General features: G+C 57.6%; 2 protein-coding genes across 2 annotated transcripts in view; both read left to right on the plus strand.

The window, feature by feature from the left end:
* The window catches only part of LOC128826653 (immunoglobulin superfamily member 1-like), a 44,278-nt gene extending 32,549 nt beyond the window's left edge, over window positions 1-11,729 (plus strand). The window contains exons 5-8 of the mRNA XM_054010060.1: window positions 3,283-3,573; window positions 9,755-10,045; window positions 10,874-11,158; window positions 11,535-11,729. Coding sequence (XP_053866035.1) covers window positions 3,283-3,573; window positions 9,755-10,045; window positions 10,874-11,158; window positions 11,535-11,644 — 977 coding nt within the window. The 3' untranslated portion in view covers window positions 11,645-11,729. The remainder of the gene's footprint in view (window positions 1-3,282; window positions 3,574-9,754; window positions 10,046-10,873; window positions 11,159-11,534) is intronic.
* Window positions 11,730-20,587: 8,858 nt separating this feature from the next.
* Window positions 20,588-22,475, plus strand: part of LOC128826301 (immunoglobulin superfamily member 1-like) — a 57,478-nt gene continuing 55,590 nt past the window's right edge. Inside the window, exons 1-2 of the mRNA XM_054009548.1 lie at window positions 20,588-20,618; window positions 20,877-20,912. Of these exons, the coding sequence (XP_053865523.1) occupies window positions 20,588-20,618; window positions 20,877-20,912 (67 nt within the window). The remainder of the gene's footprint in view (window positions 20,619-20,876; window positions 20,913-22,475) is intronic.

The raw sequence follows: 22,475 nt of genomic DNA on the forward strand, positions 1-22,475 counted from the left end.
TGTCTGTGGAACAGACATTTGGGGGGCTGGGAGGAGCTCAGCACCGGGAGGGGGAGGGGACACATTGAGGCAGCTTTTATGTGATTTTGCATCCTGTTAATCTCCAGATTTGTAATAAACACTGAACCACAAACCAGCCCCCCCGGCTAGCCCCCAGCCCCCCCTCTCCCTGCGTCGGGAGTGTGTGTCGCACCTAGGGGAGATGGGATTGCTCTCGTGAGAGTGGTAGGGCCTTCCTGCTCTAACCACTAGACCCCAGTCCCCTCCCAGAGCCGGGATATATTACAGGGTCGCTGCCGGGGAATCAGGTTTATGCTGAGTTTCACTGGCAGTAACAGAAACAGAAAGTGAGCACCAGCTCCGGACACACTTCCCCTGTTCACGGACTTAGGATCTAACTGTATCCCTCCCTCCCTCCCTCCCCACCTCACAGGGGCCAGAAACCACCCCACAGACCCCCACCCCTCTGTCCTGTCTCTGTCTCACGCCACTTCGCTGAGAACAGCATCTGCAGGGATGCTACCTGTGAAGGAGGTTGGCCAGGTCCCTCCACCCTCATGCTCCAGGGTGGGCGCTTGGTCCAGCCAGGTCAGGAAGGAACCTCTGCCCCGCTCCATGGGAGAGGGTCACACCGTGGGGGGCACTGTGTGTGTGTGGTAAGAGCCCTCCTCTGGTCAGAGCTGCTGCTCCAGGGAGGCTAGATGGGCCTGTTGGAAAAGCTCAGGGCAGCCTGGGCACCTCTTGACGCCTCCTGAGATTCCCCCTTTCCCAGCGGTCCCCGGATGGGGCTGTGAGGTGATGGGGGGGTGGGATGTGGTTTGCTGGGTGTTTCAGGGATCTGGCTTTGTTCTGAGCGTGGTAGATTTGGGCTGGAGATTGCAGAGAAGCCAGCTGATGGGGAAGAAAGGGGCCGAGCGGATCACGGGCTTCCTGGGACTGCAGCCCCCGGCGCTGTTCCTCATTCCGCTCGCACTCGGGCCTCAGGCTGGGTGGAGCTCAGCACCGGGGTGTTTGTAGCAGCGCTGAGGGGCCCCCACTGCCCCGTCATGGCGTCTGCTCTCACCGTCCTCCTCCTCGGTGAGTATCGGAGACAGCCAGGGCGTGTGTCCATAAGGGGGGAATCTGAGACCAGGGCTTGTGTCTATGGGGGGTGGGATCTGAGCCCAGGGTGTAGGATCCAGTTGCTCTGGGATCTGGTCCCTAATGACCTGTCTCCTTTCCAGGCTGCTGGCTGGCTGCATGGAGCAGGGTGTTGGGAGGTGAGTATCTGTGGGCAATGGGGCAGCTGGGGGAATTTCCACATCAGGGATGAGGGATGTGGGTGGGGGGTGGGGGAGGCGCAGATTCTCCAAAGGGATGATCCTGTCAGATCTCTGCTCCCTCCCACACCCAGAGGTGGAGACTGAGACCTCGCCCCACTCATTACAGGGATGGGCACCACACAGAGTGAATTCACCGTCACTCAAAGCTCTGCCCCCAGGAAATACAGAGTGAAGGCACCAGCCACCCCGCAGCGCCCCCGAACTGTGCCCAGGGAGCTGGCAGGAGTCCCAGGGAATGGATCTTTCGGAATATCCGGTCCCCAGAGGGGCCGCCGGCACCGTGCAGAGCGGAGCTAAATCCCCAGCGGCTGGGAGCGGTTTGGGCCGGAGCAGAACCAGAGTTTGAGCCTCGGGGTGGGCAGGAAATTGTTAGAACAAACGGGGGATTTTGCAAACACATTTTTGGGGGGGGGGGCCTGTCCTGGGACCTCTTGCTCAAAGGACCCAAATATGTCCCATGAACCCAACCCCGCCCCCCGCCCCCTGTGTGTAGCACATTGCCAGACAATTGGAGTAAATGTGGATTTTGCAACATTTTAAAGAATAATCCATGTTCTGCCCAACTACAGGAGAGTGGCAGCTCTCTACAGCAGGGTTCGGCCACCTTTCAGAAGTGGGATGCCGAGTCTTCACCATCCCAAGGCTAATTTCCTTTCCTGGGAAGCCTTGAGAGACCTTCACCAATTCCCTGGTGAATACAGATCCAAACCCCTTGGATCTTAAAACAAGGAGAAATTAACCATCCCCCCTCCTTCCTCCCACCAACTCCTGGTGAATACAGTTCCAACCCCCCTGGGATCTAAAACAAGGAGAAATTAACCATTCCCCTCCTTCCTCCCACCAACTCCTGGTGAATACAGTTCCAACCCCCCTTGGATCTAAAACAAGGAGAAATTAACCATTCCCCTCCTTCCTTCCACCAACTCCTGGTGAATCAAGATCCAACCCCCTTAGATCTAAAACAAGGAGAAATTAACCATTCCCCTCCTTCCTCTCACCAACTCCTGGTGAATCAAGATCCAACCCCCTTGGATCTAAAACAAGGAGAAATTAACCATTCCCCTCCTTCCTCTCACCAACTCCTGGTGAATCAAGATCCAAACCCCTTGGATCTTAAAACAAGGAAAAATCAATCAGGTTCTTAAAAAGAAGGCTTTTAATTAAAGAAAAAGGTAAAAATCATCTCTGTAAAATCAGTATGGAAATTAACCTTACAGGGTAATCAAACTTAAAGAGCTCAGAGGACTCCCCTCTAGTCTTAGGTTCAAAGTACAGCAAACAAAGATAAACACTCTAGTAAAAGGTACATTTACAAGTTGAGAAAACAAAGGAAAACTAGCACGCCTTGCCTGGCTATTTACTTACAAGTTTGAAATAGGAGAGACTTGTTTAGAAAGATGTGGAGAACTTGGATTGATGTCTGGTCCCTCTCAGTTTTGAGAGCGAACACCCTCACAAAACAAAGAACACAAACAAAAGCCTCCCTCCCCCACAAGATTTGAAAGTATCTTGTCCCCTTATTGGTCCTTTAGGTCAGATGCCAGCCAGGTTACCTGAGCTTCTTAACCCTTTACAGGGAAAAGGATTTTGGAGTCTCTGGCCAGGAGGGATTTATAGTACTGTACACAGGACAGCTGTTACCCTTCACTTTATAGTTATGACAACAGTGTTAGAAAAACAAGAGGGTGACTATGGTCTCAGCCCTTGGGGTCAATCCGGAGTCACTCCTGACTGCAGCGGGGGCTGGGCTGAATTGACCCTGGAGAACTGAAGGAATCAGAGACTGGAAATCTCCTTTCCCCCTCCTGTGTCTCTCCCTGGCTGTGAGCCACGGGGCCGGGCCTGCACCCCAGGGACGGGCGGGGGGTAAAACGCTGGAGCGACAGATGGGCAGAGGATTGAGTCAGACGGACACGGTTTGTATCACCCCCACTTACTGCCTGTTTGTTTGTGAATCCAGAGGGGTCCTACCCCAAACCCTCCATCTCCGTCAGCCCCGGTGGGGTGATCCCCATGCGGGGAAACGTCACCATCCGGTGTCGGCATCAGCGCCTGGGCATGAGGTTCCTCCTCTACAAGGCTGGAGATGGGAACTATCTGACTTACACAGACCCTGCTGGCTCTGAGGCTGAATTTCCCATCACCAGCGCCAGACGGGAACATGGTGGCAGCTACACCTGTAGTTATAGCAACAGAACAGGACGAGCTGCCTACTCGGAGCCCAGCGACCCTGTGCAGATCATTGTAGCAGGTGAGGGGCCCAGCCCAGCATGTCAGCTCCCAGCCCCACACCCAGCCAGGGCCCAGGGGGTCTCTGTGAGCCCTGGCACCCAGCAGATGGGACATACAGCCAGTGAAGGTTGGGCGTGTGTGTGGGGGAAATCTCGGCCCCCTGGAGGTGGGTGTGTGGGGAGCAGGGAGATCTCAGTTGATGCCCTTGGTGCCCTGGATCCCAGGGGAGACCCTGAGCCTGTCTCTGTCCCATCGCTGACGCTCCATGCTGGGCACGGGGCGCAGTGGCCGTGCCGGGGTCTGTCTCACGCCCCGTCTCCTCCCACTGCAGAGCTCAGCTCCCCCAAACCCTCCATATCCCTCAGCCCCAGCGGGGGGCTCACCCTGGGGGTTGCCGGGACCATCCAGTGTCGGGGTCAGCGCCGGGGTCTGGAGTTTGTTCTGTACAAGGCTGGGCCAGGAACGCAGCAGCGCCGGGTGGGGACTCGGCTGGGGTCAAATTTCCCATCGCCAAAGTGAGCCGGGCAGACGGAGGCAGCAACACCTGCTATTATCCCCCGACTCGGATCCCGACACCTGGTCGGAGCCCAGCCACCCCGTGGAGCTGGTGGTAGCAGGTGAGGGGCCCGGCTTGGCGTCCCCGCTCCCAGCCCCACCCTCGGCCGGATACTCCGGGGAGCTCCACGCCAATGGGCCACTCAGAGCCAGGCTCTTCCCTGAGCCCTGGGCCCAGCAGAGGGGACACCCAGCAGGAGCCAGAGGTGGGAAGGTTTAGTGCAGGGCCGGCTCCATAGTTTCTGCCACCCCAAGCAGAAAAAAAAAACGTGATCAGGAACTCTAACTGCGCTGCTTCAGGGACCAGCCACCGAATTGCCGCCGAAGAGCCAGATGTGCTGCCCCCTTCCAGGGGCCGCCCCAAGCACCTGCTTGCCGGGCTGGTGCCTGGAGCCAGCCCAGTTTAGGGGGCCCTTGGCTGCTGGGGGAGCTCGTTCTGCAGCCTGGACCCGGCCCTGGAGAAAGTTCTGTCCCCTGCCCAGATGAACGTGACCCTGATTGTGGCCGGGCTGGAAGCAGGGAGTCGTCACCCCGGGGTCCCCTCAGAGTTGTGGGCTGTTGTCAGGTGTCTGCCCTGCAGCTGGGGGCTAGTGGGAGGCTGTCACGGAGTATTGGGGGACTCAGGGCCCTGCACCCCCGGCTTCCTGCGATTCACCATGACTCTCAGCCAGCCAGTAAAGCAGAAGGTTTATTCGGATGACAGGAATACAGTCCAAGACAGGTCTTGCAGGCACAGACAACAGGGCCCCCCTCAGTTAGGTCCAGCTTGGGGTCCCAGGGCATCCCAGCCCACCCCCCTTTGGGGGGTCAGAGCCATCTCTGCCTCCCAGCCATCTCTCCAGCCTGCTTCCAGCACTCTCCTTCAGCGACCCCTCCCACAGCCTTTGTTCAGTTTCCCGGGCCCCAGAGTCACCTGGCCTCCAACCCCTTCCTGGGTTCTCATGTTACAAGCTCAGGTATGTTCCCTCGGGCCGACTCCCATCCCCCGATGCAGACCATCCTAGTCACACTCCCCTGTCAGCATTCCCACACCCCAGCAAGAACAGTCCCAGTTCGTCACATCTCTCCCCCCTTCGAGACCGAACTGAGCAGGGTCACTTTAGCCAGTGACCTGGGGAAGTTCGAACCTACCCCCGTTCCCATGGATGCCCCCGCATCCCTCCCATTCCTTGGTGGGAATTACACCAGGCCCCTCCAGTTTCACGCCCCCCCTTAGGTCGGGGGTGCTTGATGGCACTCGCAGTTCACATGTGGGAAGGTTTATGCGGCCTGTGCCCTTTTCCCACCCCCATACCTCTGGGGTTCCAACTGGGGTGTGGTCTTCTCCCAGCGCTCCAGTCTGGAGGTCTGTGCTTTGGGCTCTCTTGGTTTAGAGCCGCCCTTTTAACCTTGGCCACCCTCCGGAAAGGATCCTTTATGCTGGGCAAGGGTCCTAAAGCTGTTTTCCCCTTGTCCCAGGCCTTCCTCCCCCTCTGACAGGGGTTACAGGATCCGCAGTACTGTCGGACAGTAACAAAGACCCCAGGCCAGTAAAAGCTCCGTAGCAGCCTCTGCTGGGTACACCAGGTTCCCTGGTGCCCTGAGAGGGGAATGTCATGGGCCCGGCACAGCAGCTGGCGGCGATACTTCTGGGGTACCACCAGCTGCCTCCTGATCCCCCCTGACTCCATTTTCCCTGGGGGAGCCCATTCTCGGTACAGGAACCCCTTCTCCCACAGGAACCTTTTCCGGCCACCTCGTCCCATGGTCTGTACCGCATTGAGGTCGGCCAGGTCCCTTATCTTCCGCAAGGAGGGATCTCTCTGTAACTCGGCCTGGAACTCAGCAGCTGGGACAGGGATGGCCACCTGCTCTTTCTCGCCCGCTGGGTCTGAAGCTGCAGCCTCCCTGAGCCGTGTCCCTGGGCGTTCCCTCCCCACCAGGTTAGGGTCCTGCGCCTCAGGCAAGGCACCCCCCCCAAGGCCAGGGCGCAGTGCCCCTCGCCGGCTCTGCCTGCGGGTCACAACCAGTGCCTTTTGGGGGTTGCTTGGCCAGTTCTCCAGGTCCCCCCCCATCAATACCTCAGTGGGCAAATACGGGTGTACCCCCCACATCCTTGGGGCCCTCCTTGGCCCCCCACTTCAGGTGTACCCTTGCCACGGGTACTTTGACTGGTGTTCCGCCCACCCCCGTCAGGGTCAGGTAGGTGTTGGGCACCACCTGATCTGGGGCCACCACCTCGGGCCGGGCCAGCGTCACCTCTGCACCCGTATCCCAGTATCCATTGACCTTCCTCCCATCCACCTCCAGGGGAACAAGGTACTCTCTCCGGAGGGACAGCCCCGCGCCCACCGTATAAACCAAGAACCCTGAGTCTGGAGCATCCAGCCCCCTAGAGGAGCTGGCCTGGAGCTCTCCTCCCTCCTTAGCAGGTGGTACTCTGCCAGCCCCCCTTCCCTGGGAATGCTGCCTCTCGCCGGGCTGGGTCTCTACCCAGTCAACCCTCTGTGGGTTCGGCCTGCTCAGTCTGTCCCTGAGCCTGGGGCACTGGGCCCGTATGTGGCCCTTTTGGCCACAGTGGTAGCAGCCCATGTCCCATGGGTCCCCCTGAGTGGGTCGGATGGTCCTGATGCCGGATGCTCCTCTCTGATGGGTTTTTTCTGTATTTTCCCACGGGGGGGTCCCATGGTGACTCTCTCTCTGCGTTGTGGTGGGATTGTTCCTTTGGGACTCCTCCCTTTTATCTCCTGACCGGCTCTTTACAAACTCATCGGCCAGCTGCCCTGCGTGTCGCGGGTTCTCTGGCTTTCTGTCCACCAACCACAGCCTCAGGTCGGATGGGCACTGCTCATACAGTTGCTCCAGTACCAGCAGTTTAATCAGGTCCTCCTTCGTCTGGGCCCCACCAGCCCACTTGCTGGCGTATCTTTCCATGCGGACGGCTAGTTGCAGATATGAGATCTCAGGGGTTTTATCCTGACTCCGGAACCTTTCCCGGTACATCTCAGGAGTCAGCCCAAACTCACGTAGCAGGGCCCTTTTGAATAGTTCGTAGTCCCCTTTCTCTGCCTCTCCCAGTTGGCGGTACAATGCCACGGCTTTGGGATCCAGTAAGGGGGTAAGGACCCGGAGTCTGTCCGCGGGATCAACCCGGTGCAGCTCGCAGGCCGTCTCAAAGGCCTCCAGGAAGTCATCCATGTCCTCCCCCTCCTTGCATGGGGCCAGGATGCACTTATCAAAGCTCCGTGCAGTCCTGGGTCCCCCCTCACTCACCGCAGCCGGGGGTTCGCTGTCCTTCAATCTCGCCAGTCCCAGGTCATGCTGACGCTGTCTCTCATTCTCCTCCCGTTCATGCTGACGCTGTCTCTCTTCATGCTGTCTCTGTCTCTCTTTCTCCTCCCGTTCATGCTGTCTCTGTTGTTCACGATCCTCCAGCTCTCTCAGTTTTAGCTCTTTCTCCCATTCCAGCCAATTCCGCTCCACGGATGCCGAACGTCGCCGGGAGGATCCTCTGCTGGCCGGCGAGCTTCGCCGGGAGGGTCCCCTGCTGGCCCGGGGGGTCACGGCGCCCTCGGTATTTGCTGGGCTCCTCCCCACCCTTCCCCTAGGCATAGGAAGGAGGGGTCTCGGGAAGCCCTCAGCAGCCGGCTGACCACTCCCAGCTGGGACAGACACTGGTGCCTGCGCTGCATTTGCCAGGCTGCTTCCCTGAGACACAGGGATCAGTTCATTCGCGCGATCTTCCGCCTCCAGCCGGGCAATGAGCTGTTCTTTGGTGAGCCTCCCAATGCACAGCCCCCTCTGCTTGCACAGCTCCACCAGGTCGCTCTTAAGCCGCTTGGCATACATCTTCCTGCTGGCCACTCACCGGCCTGTGTGCTCACAGCTCCCCACAGTTCCCAGGGGGCCCCCTAGTGTGCCAGCCCTTCTCGAGGTCACCACCTCTCTGCCAGGGTCGAGCTGCAGACTCCTCCGCCCCTGGGACCACTCGCTGCTATCCCTCTGGGGGACCCTGTTACTGCAAAAGTCCTTCTCGCTGGTCACACACTCCCAGGGTAATAACCGTCTCTCTCTCACTCTTCAGCACGCCTGGTCCCCGTCAATCCCCCTTCGTTTTACTGCTCCCCAGTCACTTACTGCAGGAAGCGCCGTCCACGGGGTGCAGTAGATCCCACCTCTGCCACCAGTTGTCACGGAGTATTGGGGGACTCAGGGCCCTGCATCCCCGGCTTCCTGCGATTCACCATGACTCTCAGCCAGCCAGTAAAGCAGAAGGTTTATTTGGATGACAGGAATACAGTCCAAGACAGGTCTTGCAGGCACAGACAACAGGGCCCCCCTCAGTTAGGTCCAGCTTGGGGTCCCAGGGCATCCCAGCCCACCCCCCTTTGGGGGGTCAGAGCCATCTCTGCCTCCCAGCCATCTCTCCAGTCCGCTTCCAGCACTCTGCCTTCAGCGACCCCCCCCCACAGCCTTTGTTCAGTTTCCCGGGCCCCGGAGTCACCTGGCCTCCAACCCCTTCCTGGGTTCTCATGTTACAAGCTCAGGTATGTTCCCTTGGGCCGACTCCCATCCCCCGATGCAGACCATCCTAGCCACACTCGCCTGTCAGCATTCACACACCCCAGCAAGAACAGTCCCAGTTCGTCACAGAGGCACCCAGGCTAGCTCTGATTAGGGTTACCATATTCAGCAAATAAAAAAAGAGGACCCTCCACAGGCCTTGGCCCCGCCCCTTTCCCCACCCCAGCCCTGCCCCAACTCCGCCCCTTCTCTGCCCTAACTCCGCCCCCTCCTCCCTCCCACTCCCAGCCACGGGGAAAGGGCTGCCCGAGCGCTACCGGCTTCACGGTTTGCCGGGCAGCTCCCAGACCCTGCGCCCCCGGCCAGCGCTTCCCCAGCGCAGCTGGAGCCTGGGAGGGGAAGCGCCCAGCCGGGGGCGCAGGGTCTGGAGGCTGCCCGGCAAACCGTGAAGCCGGTAGCGCTTGGGCTTCGGGCAGACCCCTTGCCTCCGGACCCTGCGCCCCCAGCTGGGCACTTCCCCTCCCGGGCTCCGGCGGTGCAGGGTCCGGAGGCACGGGGGCTGCCCGAAGCCGGTAGCGCTCGGGCAGCCCGGCTCTTAAACAGAGCCGAAGAGTCGGGGAGGAGCAGAGCCACCATTTTCCTGGACATGTTCGGCTTTTTGGCAATTCCCCCCGGACGGGGGTTTGAGTGCCGAAAAGCCGGACATGTCCGGGAAAAAGAGGACGTATGGTAACCCTAGCTCTGATGGAGCTGAAAACAGCAATGGAGCCGTGGCTGGGCAGGACTAGCCGCTCGCGTGTGCACCCAGCGCCCTGGGAGACTTGTCCTCAGCTGGCCAGCCCATGCCGCTGCAGTTAGCCTGGCTATGCCCACGTGCCCCCAGGGCAGGCTGGACCCCATGAATGGGGCAGGGGCCACACACAGGCATATGAGCAGCCCAAGCACTAGGGAGCTGCAGCTCGGTGTCTGTGGGGCTGGGAGCCCAGTTCGCAGGGCCGGGATTCTGGGTCAGGGGGAACTCTAGAATCTAGGAGTGAATCTCCCAGGGGGCCCTGGATCTGCCCGTGGCTGGGGTTGGCCGGGGAGGCCGGGGCTGGGTGGGTGACCAAGTCTGGCTCTCACAACCTGTCTCCTGTGCCCAGATCTCAGCTTACCCAGACCCTCCATCGCTCTGAGCCCCACTGGGGTCACCGCCCCAGGGGCAGACACCACCATCCGGTGTCAGGGGCAGCGCCGGGACATGAGGTTCTTCCTGCACAAGGCTAAAGACCTGAACGCGCAACGACACATGGACCCTGCTGGGGACGGGGCCGAGTTCCACATCCCCACCGTGGGCCGACAGCATGGCGGGAACTACAGCTGCAGCTACCGGCACCGATCAGAGCCCTTCATCTCCTCACAGCCCAGCGACCCCGTGGAGCTGGTGGTAGCAGGTGAGGGGCCCGGCTCCACATCCCCGCTTCCAGACCCACAACCAGCCAGTCCCTTGCTGGGGGCTCCATGCTGCTGGGACGCTCAGAGCCAGGCTCTGCCCTGAGCCCTGGCCCCATCAGAGGGGACGCCCAGCCGGGGAGCAGGGACAGCATGGGTGGCGGGTATAACAGGCCAGGGATGGCTCTGCCTTCCTTGGCTAGAGCCACTGCCGAGGGATGGTGGACTGCGGCTGCTCAAGCTGGCAGCCGGCCGGGGGCTGAGGTTGACCAACTGGCTGGGCCTGGGGCTGTTTCGGCTGGCACGGGGCTGGGGTCAGTCGGCCGGCATGGCTGGGTCTGACCCAGGACTGGGGCCGGCCTGGGGTTCCTCTGGTGGCGGGAGTGGGGGGCTGGCTCTGGGTTCTGGCTAGCCCAGGGGTTCTTCAGCCATGGGAGGGGATGGCGAGGGGCACTTGGGGCTCCTGCCATGGGAAGTGGGGCCTTGTGTGGCAGGGGTTGGGTTGCAGGGCCCCCCTCCCGGAAAGGGGGGTCCACCCACTGCCCATGGGGGATGGAGTCACTGGGGGGAGCAGCAATTGCTGGAGATTTGAGTCTGAGGGAGGGGGGATCCCTGCCCCGAGGGGGAGCTGCAGAGCAGGGGCCTTTCCCAGGGGGATACTCCCCATCTCGGGGATGCACAGAAGGCTCGGGGCCCAGGGGCTGCTCAGCTCTCCCCTCCCCACTCCCCTGGACACCCAGCACTCAATGGGGAACTGTGCAGGGGAGGGGCCGGTGGCTGGGTCGCCTTGTCAGGTCTGCATCTCATGGCCTGTCTCCTTCTGCTCCCAGAGCCCACTCTGCCCAAGCCCTCCGTGTCCATCCGCCCCAGCCAGGGGGTCGCCCTGAGGGGAGCCGCCACCATCCGCTGCCAGGCTCGGCTCCAGAACGCCACCTTCCTTCTCTTCAAAGACGGAGGCTACTGGGGGTGTGCGGCCCCTGTAGGGAATGTGGCCGAATTCCCCGTGATTGGTGCCGGATGGAGAGACGCGGGGAGCTACAGCTGCTCCTATCACACCACGCGGGAGCCGGTCGCTGTGTCCCACCCCAGCGACCCGGCGCGGCTGGTGGTGAGAGGTGAGGGCCCCAGATCGGCGTCTCCTAGTCACTCCAACACAGGGCCCAGGCAGTGAGGGGGCGGTGGAGACCCACTCTGCCAGTTAAACGGGCTTGTTCTGCCAAGGAGCCACCCCCAGGGGGAGCCACGAAGGGCTGGGGCTGGGTGGGGAGAATGGGTGGAGTTACTAGGGGTATGTGGGGCCCAGGTGCCATGGGGAGGGGCTCCCTGCAGTGGGACGGATTGAGGGGTTCGAACGGGGACACACAGACACAGACAGGGTAGGGGGATGGGGATAGGGATCTGTCGTGGATTCCTATTCTGGGGAGACAGAAGGGGAGACGGCCCCGGTGAGTCTCACTGCACCAACCCCCCCACTCCTTTTGTCCCCCCCAGATTACACCCGGGTCAACATCGTCCGTCTGGTCCTGAGCGCTGGGGTCCTGCTGGCCCTGGCGCTGATCCTGGCCGAGGCTGCCCTTGGCTGGAAGAGGGGCGGACACTAGGTGAGGTGACCCCCACCCCCAAAGCCTCCACCCACTCCAGCCTGGCTGCCCCAGCATGAGGGAAGGGCAGCAGGGTCTGCAATGGCTAATGGCAGTGGGATGGGGAGTCCACAAGGCAGCTGGGGCTGTCGGGACACGGGGGTGCCCTAGGGGCCATGGCTTGTGGGCACCACTCCCCGAGCGTGTGGCCTCTGGGAGACGCTCTGACACAGCCACGCCGGAGAGGACGTGGGATCGTCCCGCCAGCCTGAGCCGCCTGGGGGTCGATCGCACTGTTGTGGCTGTTGTGAAGCGGCCCGGCTGCGAGCTCACATGTAAAACCCACGGGCAAGTTCCCAGCTGTGCCAAGGCCCCGAGAACCAGGGGAAATTGAAACTTGCTCCCCCTGATGTTAGAATCTGGCTATGCAACTGCTAGCACCTGAGGGTGTGTGGTCACCGCCAGAGCACGTGTCTGACCCATGTGTGACGGGGTCCCCAGGGTGCAACCCAGCCTGTGGGGCCACTGAGCCCTCCAAAGGCACCAACCTGGGCTGCCTCTGGCACTGTGATGCTGATGTCAAGTTACGAACCGTGGAGATGCTCTGCACCCACACAGCCATCCACAGTCACTGCAGAAGGAGAGATTTTCAGTGTCTATAAGGAGCAGGCACAGAGATCAGAGTTGGCTACTTAAGAAATAAAAATATATTCACAGTCAAAGTTCCACAAACGAAACAGGGCTTGAATCAGGCAGTGTCTCCCACCGACAGATGGGACAAGCAGGTGACAGATCCTCAATACACAGACTGGACTCCATTCCAGCCTGGGACCACCCTTCCCCAGTGCAAAGTCTTTGTCCTCCAGATGTTTCTCCAGGTGTTGAGTTGTGGGGAAGAGAAGCCCAAGGATTATGTTGTGATGAACTGAATCATAGAATCATAGAATCATGGAATCATAGAATATCAGGGTTGGAAGGGACCTCAAGAGGTCATCTAGTCCAACCCCCTGCTCAAAGCAGGACCTTCCCAACTAAATCATCCCAGCCAGGGCTTTGTCAAGCCGGGCCTTAAAAACCTCCAAGGAAGGAGACTCCACCACCTCCCTAGGTAACGCATTCCAGTGTTTCACCACCCTCGTAGTGAAATAGTGTTTCCTGATATCCAACCTGGACCTCCCCCACTGCAACTTGAGACCATTGCTCCTTGTTCTGTCATGCCACCACTGAGAACAGCCGAGCTCCATCCTCTTTGGAACCCCCTTTCAGGTAGGTGAAGGCTGCTATCAAATCCCCCCTCATTCTTCTCTTCTGGAGACTAAACAATCCCAGTTCCCTCAGCCTCTCCTCATAAGTCATGTGCTCCAGACCCCTAATCATTTTTGTTGCCCTCCATTGGACTCTTTCCAATTTTTCCACATCCTTCGTGTAGTGTGGGGCCCAAAACTGGACACAGTATTCCAGATGAGGCCTCACCAATGTCGAATAAAGGGGAACGATCACGTCCCTCGATCTGCTGGCAATGCCCCTACTTATACAGCCCAAAATGCCGTTAGCCTTCTTGGCAACAAGAGCACACTGTTGACTCATATCCAGCTTCTCGTCCACTGTGACCCCTAGGTCCTTTTCTGCAGAACTGCTACCTGGCCATTCGGTCCCTAGTCTGTAGCAGTGCATGGGATTCTTCCGTCCTAAGTGCAGGACTCTGCACTTGTCCTTGTTGAACCTCATCAGGTTTTTTTTGGCCCAATCCTCTAATTTGTCTAGGTCCCTCTGTATCCGATCCCTACCTTCTAGTGTATCTACCACGCCCCCTAGTTGAGTGTCATCTGCAAACTTGCTGAGAGTGCAGTCCACACCATCCTCCAGATCATTAATAAAGATATTAAACAAAACCGGCCCCAGGACCGACCCTTGGGGCACTCCGCTTGAAACCGGCTGCCAACTAGACATGGACCCATTGATCACTACCTGTTGAGCCCGACGATCTAGCCAGCTTTCTATCCACCTTACAGTCCATTCATCCAGCCCATACTTCTTTAACTTGGCGGCAAGAATACTGTGGGAGACTGTATCAAAAGCTTTGCTAAAGTCAAGGAATAACACATCCACTGCTTTCCCCTCATCCACAGAGCCAGTTATCTCATCATAGAAGGCAATTAGGTTAGTCAGGCACAACTTCCCCTTGGTGAATCCATGCTGACTGTTCCTAATCACTTTCCTCTCCTCTAATCACTTTCCTCTCCTCTAACTGGGACTGTTCTTAATGTGGTCTTTGAATGCTAAGTGGGGAGTGTTGGCCCGGGAAGGCAGGGAAGTGGGGTTAGGATGGTCTGCATCGGGGGATGAGAGACTGGCCTTGAGGGAGAATACCTGAGCATGTAACGTGAGAACCCAGGAAGGGGTTAGAGGCCAGGTGACACCTTTGCCCGGGAGACTGAACAAAGGCTGGTGGGGGAGAGAGTTTTTCAGGAGCTGACTGGTAATGGAGGGAGCCCAGACGGGGCTCTGCCCCCACCCCAATGGGCCTGTGGTGCCCCTGGGACCCCAAGCTGGACCTAACTGAGGGGGTCCTGTTGTCTGTACCTGCAAGACCTGTCTTGGACTGTGTTCCTGTCATCTAAATAACCTTCTGCTTTACTGGCTGGCTGAGAGTCATGGTGAATCGCAGGAAGCCGGGGGTGCAGGGCCTTCTGTCCCCCCACACTTCGTGACATATGTCATTTCCCCTTTTATATTTTTTTCCAGTTTGCTGGAAAGATCTTTGCTGTGACCTGGGGATCAGGGAGGCCCCATTGATGAAACAATCTCCATTGTACACCGTCGCTGGGATAGTGGATTCTTTCCTTGATGAGTGTTGATGAGCCATTAACAGTGTCTGGCTGGTCCTCTCTTGCAGTTGAAAGGTTGCTGTGGGCATCTCCCAACCTCACAACATATTTCAGTAGCACACACAGTAATGCTTCATAACTTCCCATACAAGGACAGCACTGTTAAGGAAAGTTAGCATATGTAACTCCATTTTGGATTTCGGGCCCGCCATTAGCTAGAGGCGAGCACATCACATACCAGGAAGGGGGAAGGGGTTACATCTGGACACACAGAGATAAGGGCAACCTTTGAAAAAACTAACCGCATGCCTGGGTAGTTGCAACACTAGGCAGCACGGGGAACATGCCTAGAGGGGATAGGTGGTAGATAAGGGGAAGGCTTGTTTATTGGCTAAGGCTTACGATGCACGAGTGTCACGGACTCACAGGTCATGCCCACTCTTGGCCCGGTGCGGGGTGCCCCTGTTAGTGAGACAGCCCTTCTCGGGGGTCCACTCTCTCTCAGGATCAGGCCCCTCCACCTCCTGGAGCCACACCTCTTGGAGCCTTCGCACATCTGTCTCTTGCTGTGGGCCCCCTCAGGGAGTCCACTCGCTCTGGACCCCCTGGGGCCTCCACCCCACCCCAAAGGGGTTGATGAAACCCTGTTCTCTAGACTGGAGTGATTCTCAGCCAGTGTAAAACAGGAGGGTTTATTGAGAGTTGAACACAGCACAGGAAACTCTCAGGGCCTCAGGCCTGGCCTCCCTCAGCCCAGCACATCCCAGTCTCTCTGCATCCAGGTGGGCTCTGCCTGCTCCCCCTCTCCAGCCCAGAGCCTCCCTGCTTCCTAGCTGGGCATCTGAGCTCCCCGGCCCCAGGCCCCGCCTCTGCCCATTGTCTTCTCTCCAGGTAAACAGGGTCGTGAACCGGGGCCTCCGCTCCTGCTTCTCTCCTCTGGCTGGAACCGGCTGGTTAGGTCACTGGGTCCTCACTCTGCAGCCCATTGTCCGCCCACTGGCCAGAACCGGCTGCGTCTCCTCAGCTGGGCCTCTGGGTCACCAGGTCACCGGTCGCTGGGGTATCCATCCTCCCGGCCATCGGCTGGGGCCTCAAGTCCTCTCTCCGGTCCTCTGCAAAACACACTCCCTCTCCCCTCACCTCGTTAAACCAGTAACACCTGGGGAAACTGAGTCCCACCCCCTCCGCATGAAAACCATTGAAACTCCACAGAAAACAAGAAAACCCCATACTTCGTCACAACGAGGACAGCATGCTTTGCTAAAAGGTATATAATCTTTGTATAACCTGCGTTCCGGGTCCCTTCCTGATTAGCAAGGGGGCACCACGCTCGAGCATAATAAACCTGTTATCTTTGAATACTCTGCAGTTGTAGATTTTGTTCATGTGCCTCAGCCTAGACTCGAACTGCGCGTGACCTATAGGTATAATTCGCAACAGCACATACAATGCAACAGGACATGAATGTTCAACAGATCAAGACTTTTAAAATGATGCCTCACGAGGCAACTTTGTACCCAACTGATCATAATTCTATGGTAGTGGTGAATACAGGGGCTCCACGGTGCTGCTTGGAGATACAGATTGTCACACTGTGATATCACCCTGGCACGGCCAGGGCCTGGGCAGGAGGCCTAGGACATGTGAGGAAGAGACTGTGAACTTCGTTTCCCTTGCAGAGGTGGCTGTTTTTGGTGTCCCCCTGTCCTAAGTGACCACAACAAGACTGGGGGTGGAGCCCCCAGGGATCCAGGGCCCAGCCTTGCCGGGGTTATGAGGACTCTGCCGCACGGGTGGGAGAAAGGGGAGCCCTCGAGGTCAGGCAGGCCTCTGGGCAAAGGGAGTGGGAGCGAGGACTCAGATCCTTTCACTAGCCAATCCCACCGGGGCGTGTATAAGCCAGGAAAGTTCCCCGCAATAGCGGGACCATTCCCCCGCTTACACTAGGAGCGGAGTCAGCGGCCGCCCTGCCCGTCCGTCCAGAGAGTGAAATGAACCGGTTCCTCCCCAAAGCCCGGCTGTTCTGGAAACAAGCGGCTCTGCTCCGGTGACTCCAGAAGGAGCGAGACTTGGAGCCGGTCTGATTCCGGCTGTTGGCCGCAGTCGCTCAGCCCCCGTTTCAATAGACAGGCCAGGTTTGATTCCTTGTCCGTGGGTTTAACCTAAAAGCTTTGCCTTTGAACGGCTGCTGCTGGAGGTTTGCCCAGGAGCCGAGTAGAACCAGGGGCTCGGTTTGAAATGGGCCCCAGACCTGGCCTGTGTAACGCTGGTGAGGGAGAGAGTTTCCAACCCCCTGAGCCCTTTGGGCCTGTGAGACCCTCTGCAAAGAGCAGCCGGGCACGGGAGTTTGGGGGGACAGGCTGAGGGTCGGGGGGGAAGGGATTAGAGGGGAGATGAGCTGAGATCAGGGAGGGAGTGGGGACAGGAATTCGAGGGGAGACAGAAACGGGGTAGGTGTTGGATGGGAGATGGGAGAGGGCAGTGAGGGTTGGAGGGGGGACAGGGACGAGGGGGACATGGGCTGGGGTTGGTGCAGGATGTGGGGGTTTGAGGGGAGACAGGACAGGGGCAGAGAGGACGGGGATTTGAGGGGAGATGGGATGTCTATATAAACAAGTGTGTGTCATGTAACCACTGACAGTGTCTCCTCCAGCTTGGGGGCAGGGTCTCTGCGGGGGCATTAGAAGGTCCCTGGGTCTTGCCCAGCTGGTGACCCATTGGGGGCCTGGGATGGAATTTCTTTTTCTCTGATTTTCTTTTGAACCTGGTTGATTTAATTCACACGCTGAGAAAAGCCCCTTAGAACCAGGCGTTACAGTGTAAAGCCACCATCACCGCTCAGTTATGGCTCAAGGGGCAGCAAACCCAGGCGTCCCCCTCGCACCCGCTCCTCACACGGTGCCACGGCTCGTGTCGCAGGGGGGGGGGTTTGCAGGCTGAGAGGGAAGGCAGCAGAGTCAAACCCTCCAGTACCAGGAAATGCCACAGTTAAGTTTTCCTTAGCTGTGCCCCTTTTAATTGCATGATAACGTATTAATTTTACCAACATGGGTCACCAGCCAGCTTTGAACTCGGAATGGAACAAAGGGTGTGTGTGTGTGTGAATCTGCATGGAAATACAGGAGAACCTGAGAGTTACAAACACCTCGGGATTGGAGGTTGTTCATAACTGAAATATTCACTAGGCTGAACAAAAGGTTATTGCTCGTCTTTCAAAAGTTTACAACTGAACATGGACTTAGCACAGCTTCGAAACTTTACTATGCCGAAGAAAAATGCTGCTTTTAACCATCTTAATTTAAATGTAACAAGCACAGAAACAGTTTCCTTCCCTTGTCAAATCTTTCTTTTTAAACTTCCCCCTTATGTTTTTAGCAGTTTATGGTTAACACAGAACTGTTCTGTATTTGCTTTTTTTTTTAAAGTTAACTCTGCTGCCATCTGATCGCTCACTTCCTGTTCCAAATGAGGGGTGTGGTTGATTGGTCAGTTCGTAACTCTGAGGTTCTTCTGTAGTGGTCAGTGGAAGATTGAAAACAAGACTCTGTGGTCTCCTGGCTCCCAGCCTGATGCACCTTCCCCAATGCTGCAGAGTGCACTGAGGGTGACTGTCACAGAGTGTGGGGGAGTCAGGGCCCTGCACCCCCCACTTCCTGCGATTCACCGTGACTCTCAGCCAGCCAGTAAAACGAAAGGTTTATTGGACGACAGGAACACAGTCCCAAACAGAGCTTGGACCCCTCAGTCAAGTCCTTCTGGGGGGCGGGGAGCTTAGACCCCGGGTCAGACCAAAGGTCCATCTAGCCCAGTATCCTGTCCACCCACAGTGGCCAATGCCAGGTGCCCCAGAGGGAGTGAACCTAACAGGTAATGATCAAGTGATCTCTCTCCTGCTACCCATCTCCACCTTCTGACAAACAGAGGCTAGGGACACCATTCCTTACCCATCCTGGCTAATAGCTATTAATGGACTTAACCACCATGAATTTATCCAGTTCTCTTTTAAACCCTGTTATAGCCTTGGCCTTCACAACCTCCTCAGGCAAGGAGTTCCACAAGTTGACTGTGCGCTGTGTGAAGAACTTCCTTTCATTTGTTTTAAACCTGCTGCCCATTAATTTCATTTGGTTGCCCCTAGTTCTTGTATTATGGGAACAAGTAAATAAATTTTCCTTATTTACTTTCTCCACATCACTCATGATTGTATAGACCTCTATCATATCCCCCCTTAGTCTCCTCTTTTCCAAGCTGAAAAGTCCTAGTCTCTTTAATCTCTCCTCATATGGGACCCGTTCCAAACCCCTACTCATTTTAGTTGCCCTTCTCTGAATCTTTTCTAATGCCAGTATAGCTTTTTTGAGATGAGGAGACCACATCTGTATGCAGTATTCAAGATGTGGGCGTACCATGGATTTATATAAGGGCAATAAGATACTCTCCGTCTTATTCTCTATCCCCTTTTTAATGATTCCTAACATCCTGTTTGCCTTTTTGACTGCCGCTGCACACTGCGTGGACATCTTCAGAGAACTATCCACGATGACTCCAAGATCTTTTTCCTGACTTGTTGTGGCTAAATTAGCCCCCATCATATTGTATGTATAGTTGGGGTTATTTTTCCCAGTGTGCATTACTTTACATTTATCCACATTAAATTTCATTTGCCATTTTGTTGCCCAATCGCTTAGTTTTGTGAGATCTTTTTGAAGTTCTTCACAGTCTGCTTTGGTCTTAACTATCTTGAGCAGTTTAATATCATCTGCAGACTTTTCTGCCTCACTGTTTACCCCTTTCTCCAGATCATTTATGAATAAGTTGAATAGGATTGGTCCTAGGACTGACCCTCGGGGAACACCACTAGTTACCCCTCTCCATTCTGAGAATTTACCATTAATTCCTACCCTTTGTTCCCTGTCTTTTAACCAGTTCTCAATCCATGAAAGCACCTTCCCTTTTATCTCATGACAGCTTAAATTACGTAAGAGCCTTTGGAGAGGGACCTTGTCAAAGGCTGCATTTCTATGATTTTGTGATATGTCAAATGTTGGGAAGAGCTGAAGCTTTCTGGAAATCTAAGTACACTATGTCCACTGGATCCCCCTTGTCCACATGTTTGTTGACCCCTTCAAAGAACTCTAATAGATTAGTAAAACACAATTTCCCTTTACAGAAACCATGATGACTTTTGCCCAACAATTTATGTTCTTCTAAGTGTCTGACAATTTATTTCTTTACTATTGTTTCAACTAATTTGCCTGGTACTGACGTTAGACTTACTGGTCTGTAATTGCTGGGATCAGTTATGGGGCTCCCTCCATTTCCTCAGCCAGCTCCAAACTGAAGCCCCTCCAGCTGTTTCACACCCCCTTCCAGGAGCGGCGCCAGGGTTTTTGGCGCCCTAGGCGGAGGTCCTTCCGCGCGCCCGGTCGTCGTCGGCAATTCTGCGGTGGGGGGGGTCTTTCCGCGCTCCCGGTCTTCGGGGCACTTTGGAGGCGGGTCCCAGAGCGAGTGAAGGACCCACCGCAGAATTGCCACCAAAGACCCGGAGCGCAGAAGGACCCCTCGCCGCCGAATTGCCGCCCCCCCAAATCCTGGTGCCCTAGGCAAGCGCCTAGGTCACCTAAATGGAAGCGCCGGCCCTGCCCCCTCCCCCTGGTTCCTCCTCCAGCCTTTGTCCTGTTTCCCGGGCAGAAGGTGTCACCTGGCCCCAACCCCCCATCCTGGGCTCTCACGTTACATGCTCAGGTATCTTCCCTCAAGGAAAGTCTCCCATCCCACACACAGTCCCAGTAAAACTCCCCTGCAACCTTCCCAGGTCAATACTTCCCACTCCCTGCTGCATCACAGAGACCTCTCCCGAGTCCCCACAGAGACATAGAGAAGCTGGGAGCTGCAGGATGCTTGGCCAGGCTGAGGGGCCCAGGGTTTCCTGGGTTTTGCAGGGACCTCTGCTTGCTTTGGCTGTTCTAGATTTCGCCTGCAGATTAGAGACAACATATGATGAACGCAGGAAGAGATGACACATCGTCCACTTCCTGTAGCTGGAACCACCAGCTGAGTTCCTCATTTGGGGCTTGGTTGAGTTGGGCTTCGGGGTGTTGGTGGCAGCGCTGAGGGGCCCCTGGCTGCCCCCATCATGGCATCTGCTCTCACTGTCCTCTTCCTCAGTGAGTATCGAATAAAGCCAGGGCATGTGCCCATGGGGGGTGCATCTGAGGCCAGGGCCTGTGCCCATGGGGGAGAGGGGAGGGGCAGAATCTGCGTCCAGGGTGTGTGCCCATGGGGGGGATCTGAGATCAGGGTGTGTGCCCATGGGGGGATCTGAGACCAGGGTTTGTGCCCATGGGGGGACGTGGGGGTTGAGACTAGGGTGTAGGATCCAGTTGCTCTGGGATCTGGTCACTAACGAGCCATCTCCCCTCCAGGCTGCTGGCTGGCCGGGCACAGCGGCGTGTGGGGAGGTGAGTATCAGTTTGTGGGGAGGACAATAACATTAAGTACGAGGGAAGGGATAAGTGGGATGGAGAAAAGAGGAACTGAGCCCTGAACCTTCCCCAAAACTCAACCAAAACTCCCCCCGTGAGCTCAGACCCGGCCCTGTTCTTCTGTGAACCTCCCCAGTCCTGGCCCCACTAGGGAATAACTAGGAGCTGAATCTGGCTCGTGGGGTCTGACGAAGCAGATGGGAACCATCCTCTAGTTTAATGTCCTGCCCCCACCCCCCACCCCCAGGCTGTGAGGAATGAGCGGGGGCAGCAGGTGGATTTATTTCAGCTCATACAAACGTTAACAGGGCCCATCCATGGGCTCTAGATCCCCTCGGGGAACCGAAACGTTCACGGTCAGTGCAGCCGCAGGCAGAACCCCCAGATCCTCCCCTGCCCCGAGATCCACCCCAACACCTCCCTCCCCTGCACTCACAGCCCCACCCCCCGATCCCTAGTCCTGGGAAAAGGTGGGTCTTGTGAGATTCCTGCCGGTCACAGACTCTATTTCCAACCCCGGGGTGGGGGGCAGAGCTGCAGGGGCCCACTGGTCAGGCTCCCTGGCTGGCCTCAGGTGGGACCGGGGGGGGCAGGGGATCTCTCCTGCAGCCAGGTTCTGAGCTACGTCTGGGTGAACCCCCTGCCCCCAACCCCATGGGCAGGCAGTGCCAACCCTGGTAGGGGACAGACTCCTACAGCGGCCGAATGACGTATGGACTGAATTGGGGCAGAGGGAGGCGGGGGCTGCGTCTTCCCTGTTTAACTCCTGTCTCTTGTTGAAAGCAGCGCGTGAATATCCCAAACCCATGATCTGAGTGTGCCCCAGCAGGGTGGTGGCGCTCGGGCGCCAGACCCACAGGGGGTCTCTGCACCGATGGGACACTCAGAGCCGGGCTCTGCCCTGATCCCTGGGCCCAGCAGAGGGGATGCCCGGCCTGGGAGCGGGGACAGAGTCACTGGGGGGTTCCCCAGCTGGGGGGAGAAGCAGCCACAGGAGATTTGGGGCAGAGGAAGGCCGGGGGCTGTGGCTGGGGGCTGTGGCTGCCCTGGCCTAACACAGGGCTGGGGTCACCCGGGCCGACCAGTGGAGCTGGAGCTGCTCAGCATCGCACGGCTGGAACTGGAGTCGGTTGGCTGGCTGGGGCTGACCTGGGCCTGGGGCTGTGCCAGGGGTCCTCTGGAGGAGGGGATGGGGGGCTGGCTCGGGGTTCTGGCCAGCTGTGGATTCTCGAGCCAGGGGAGGGGGTGGCAAGGGGCACTCAGGGCTCCTGCCACTAGAAGCGGGGCCTTGTGCAGTGTGTGTGGGGGGTTGCAGGGCTAGCCTCCTGGAAAGGGGGGTCCACAAACCGCCTATGGGGGATGGAGTCACTGGGGGGAGAAGCAGCCACTGGAGATTGGCGGGGGATCCCTGTCCCTGGGGAAGCTGTGGAGCAGGGGACCTTTCCCAGGGGGATTCTCCCCATCTCGGGGATGCACAGAGGGCTCAGGGCCCAGGGGCTGCTCAGCCGGCCCCTCCCCACTCCCTTGGAAACCCAGTAC

The sequence above is a fragment of the Malaclemys terrapin genome, chromosome 20, assembly GCF_027887155.1.
Source record: "Malaclemys terrapin pileata isolate rMalTer1 chromosome 20, rMalTer1.hap1, whole genome shotgun sequence".
In the NCBI taxonomy this organism is placed as follows: domain Eukaryota; kingdom Metazoa; phylum Chordata; order Testudines; family Emydidae; genus Malaclemys; species Malaclemys terrapin.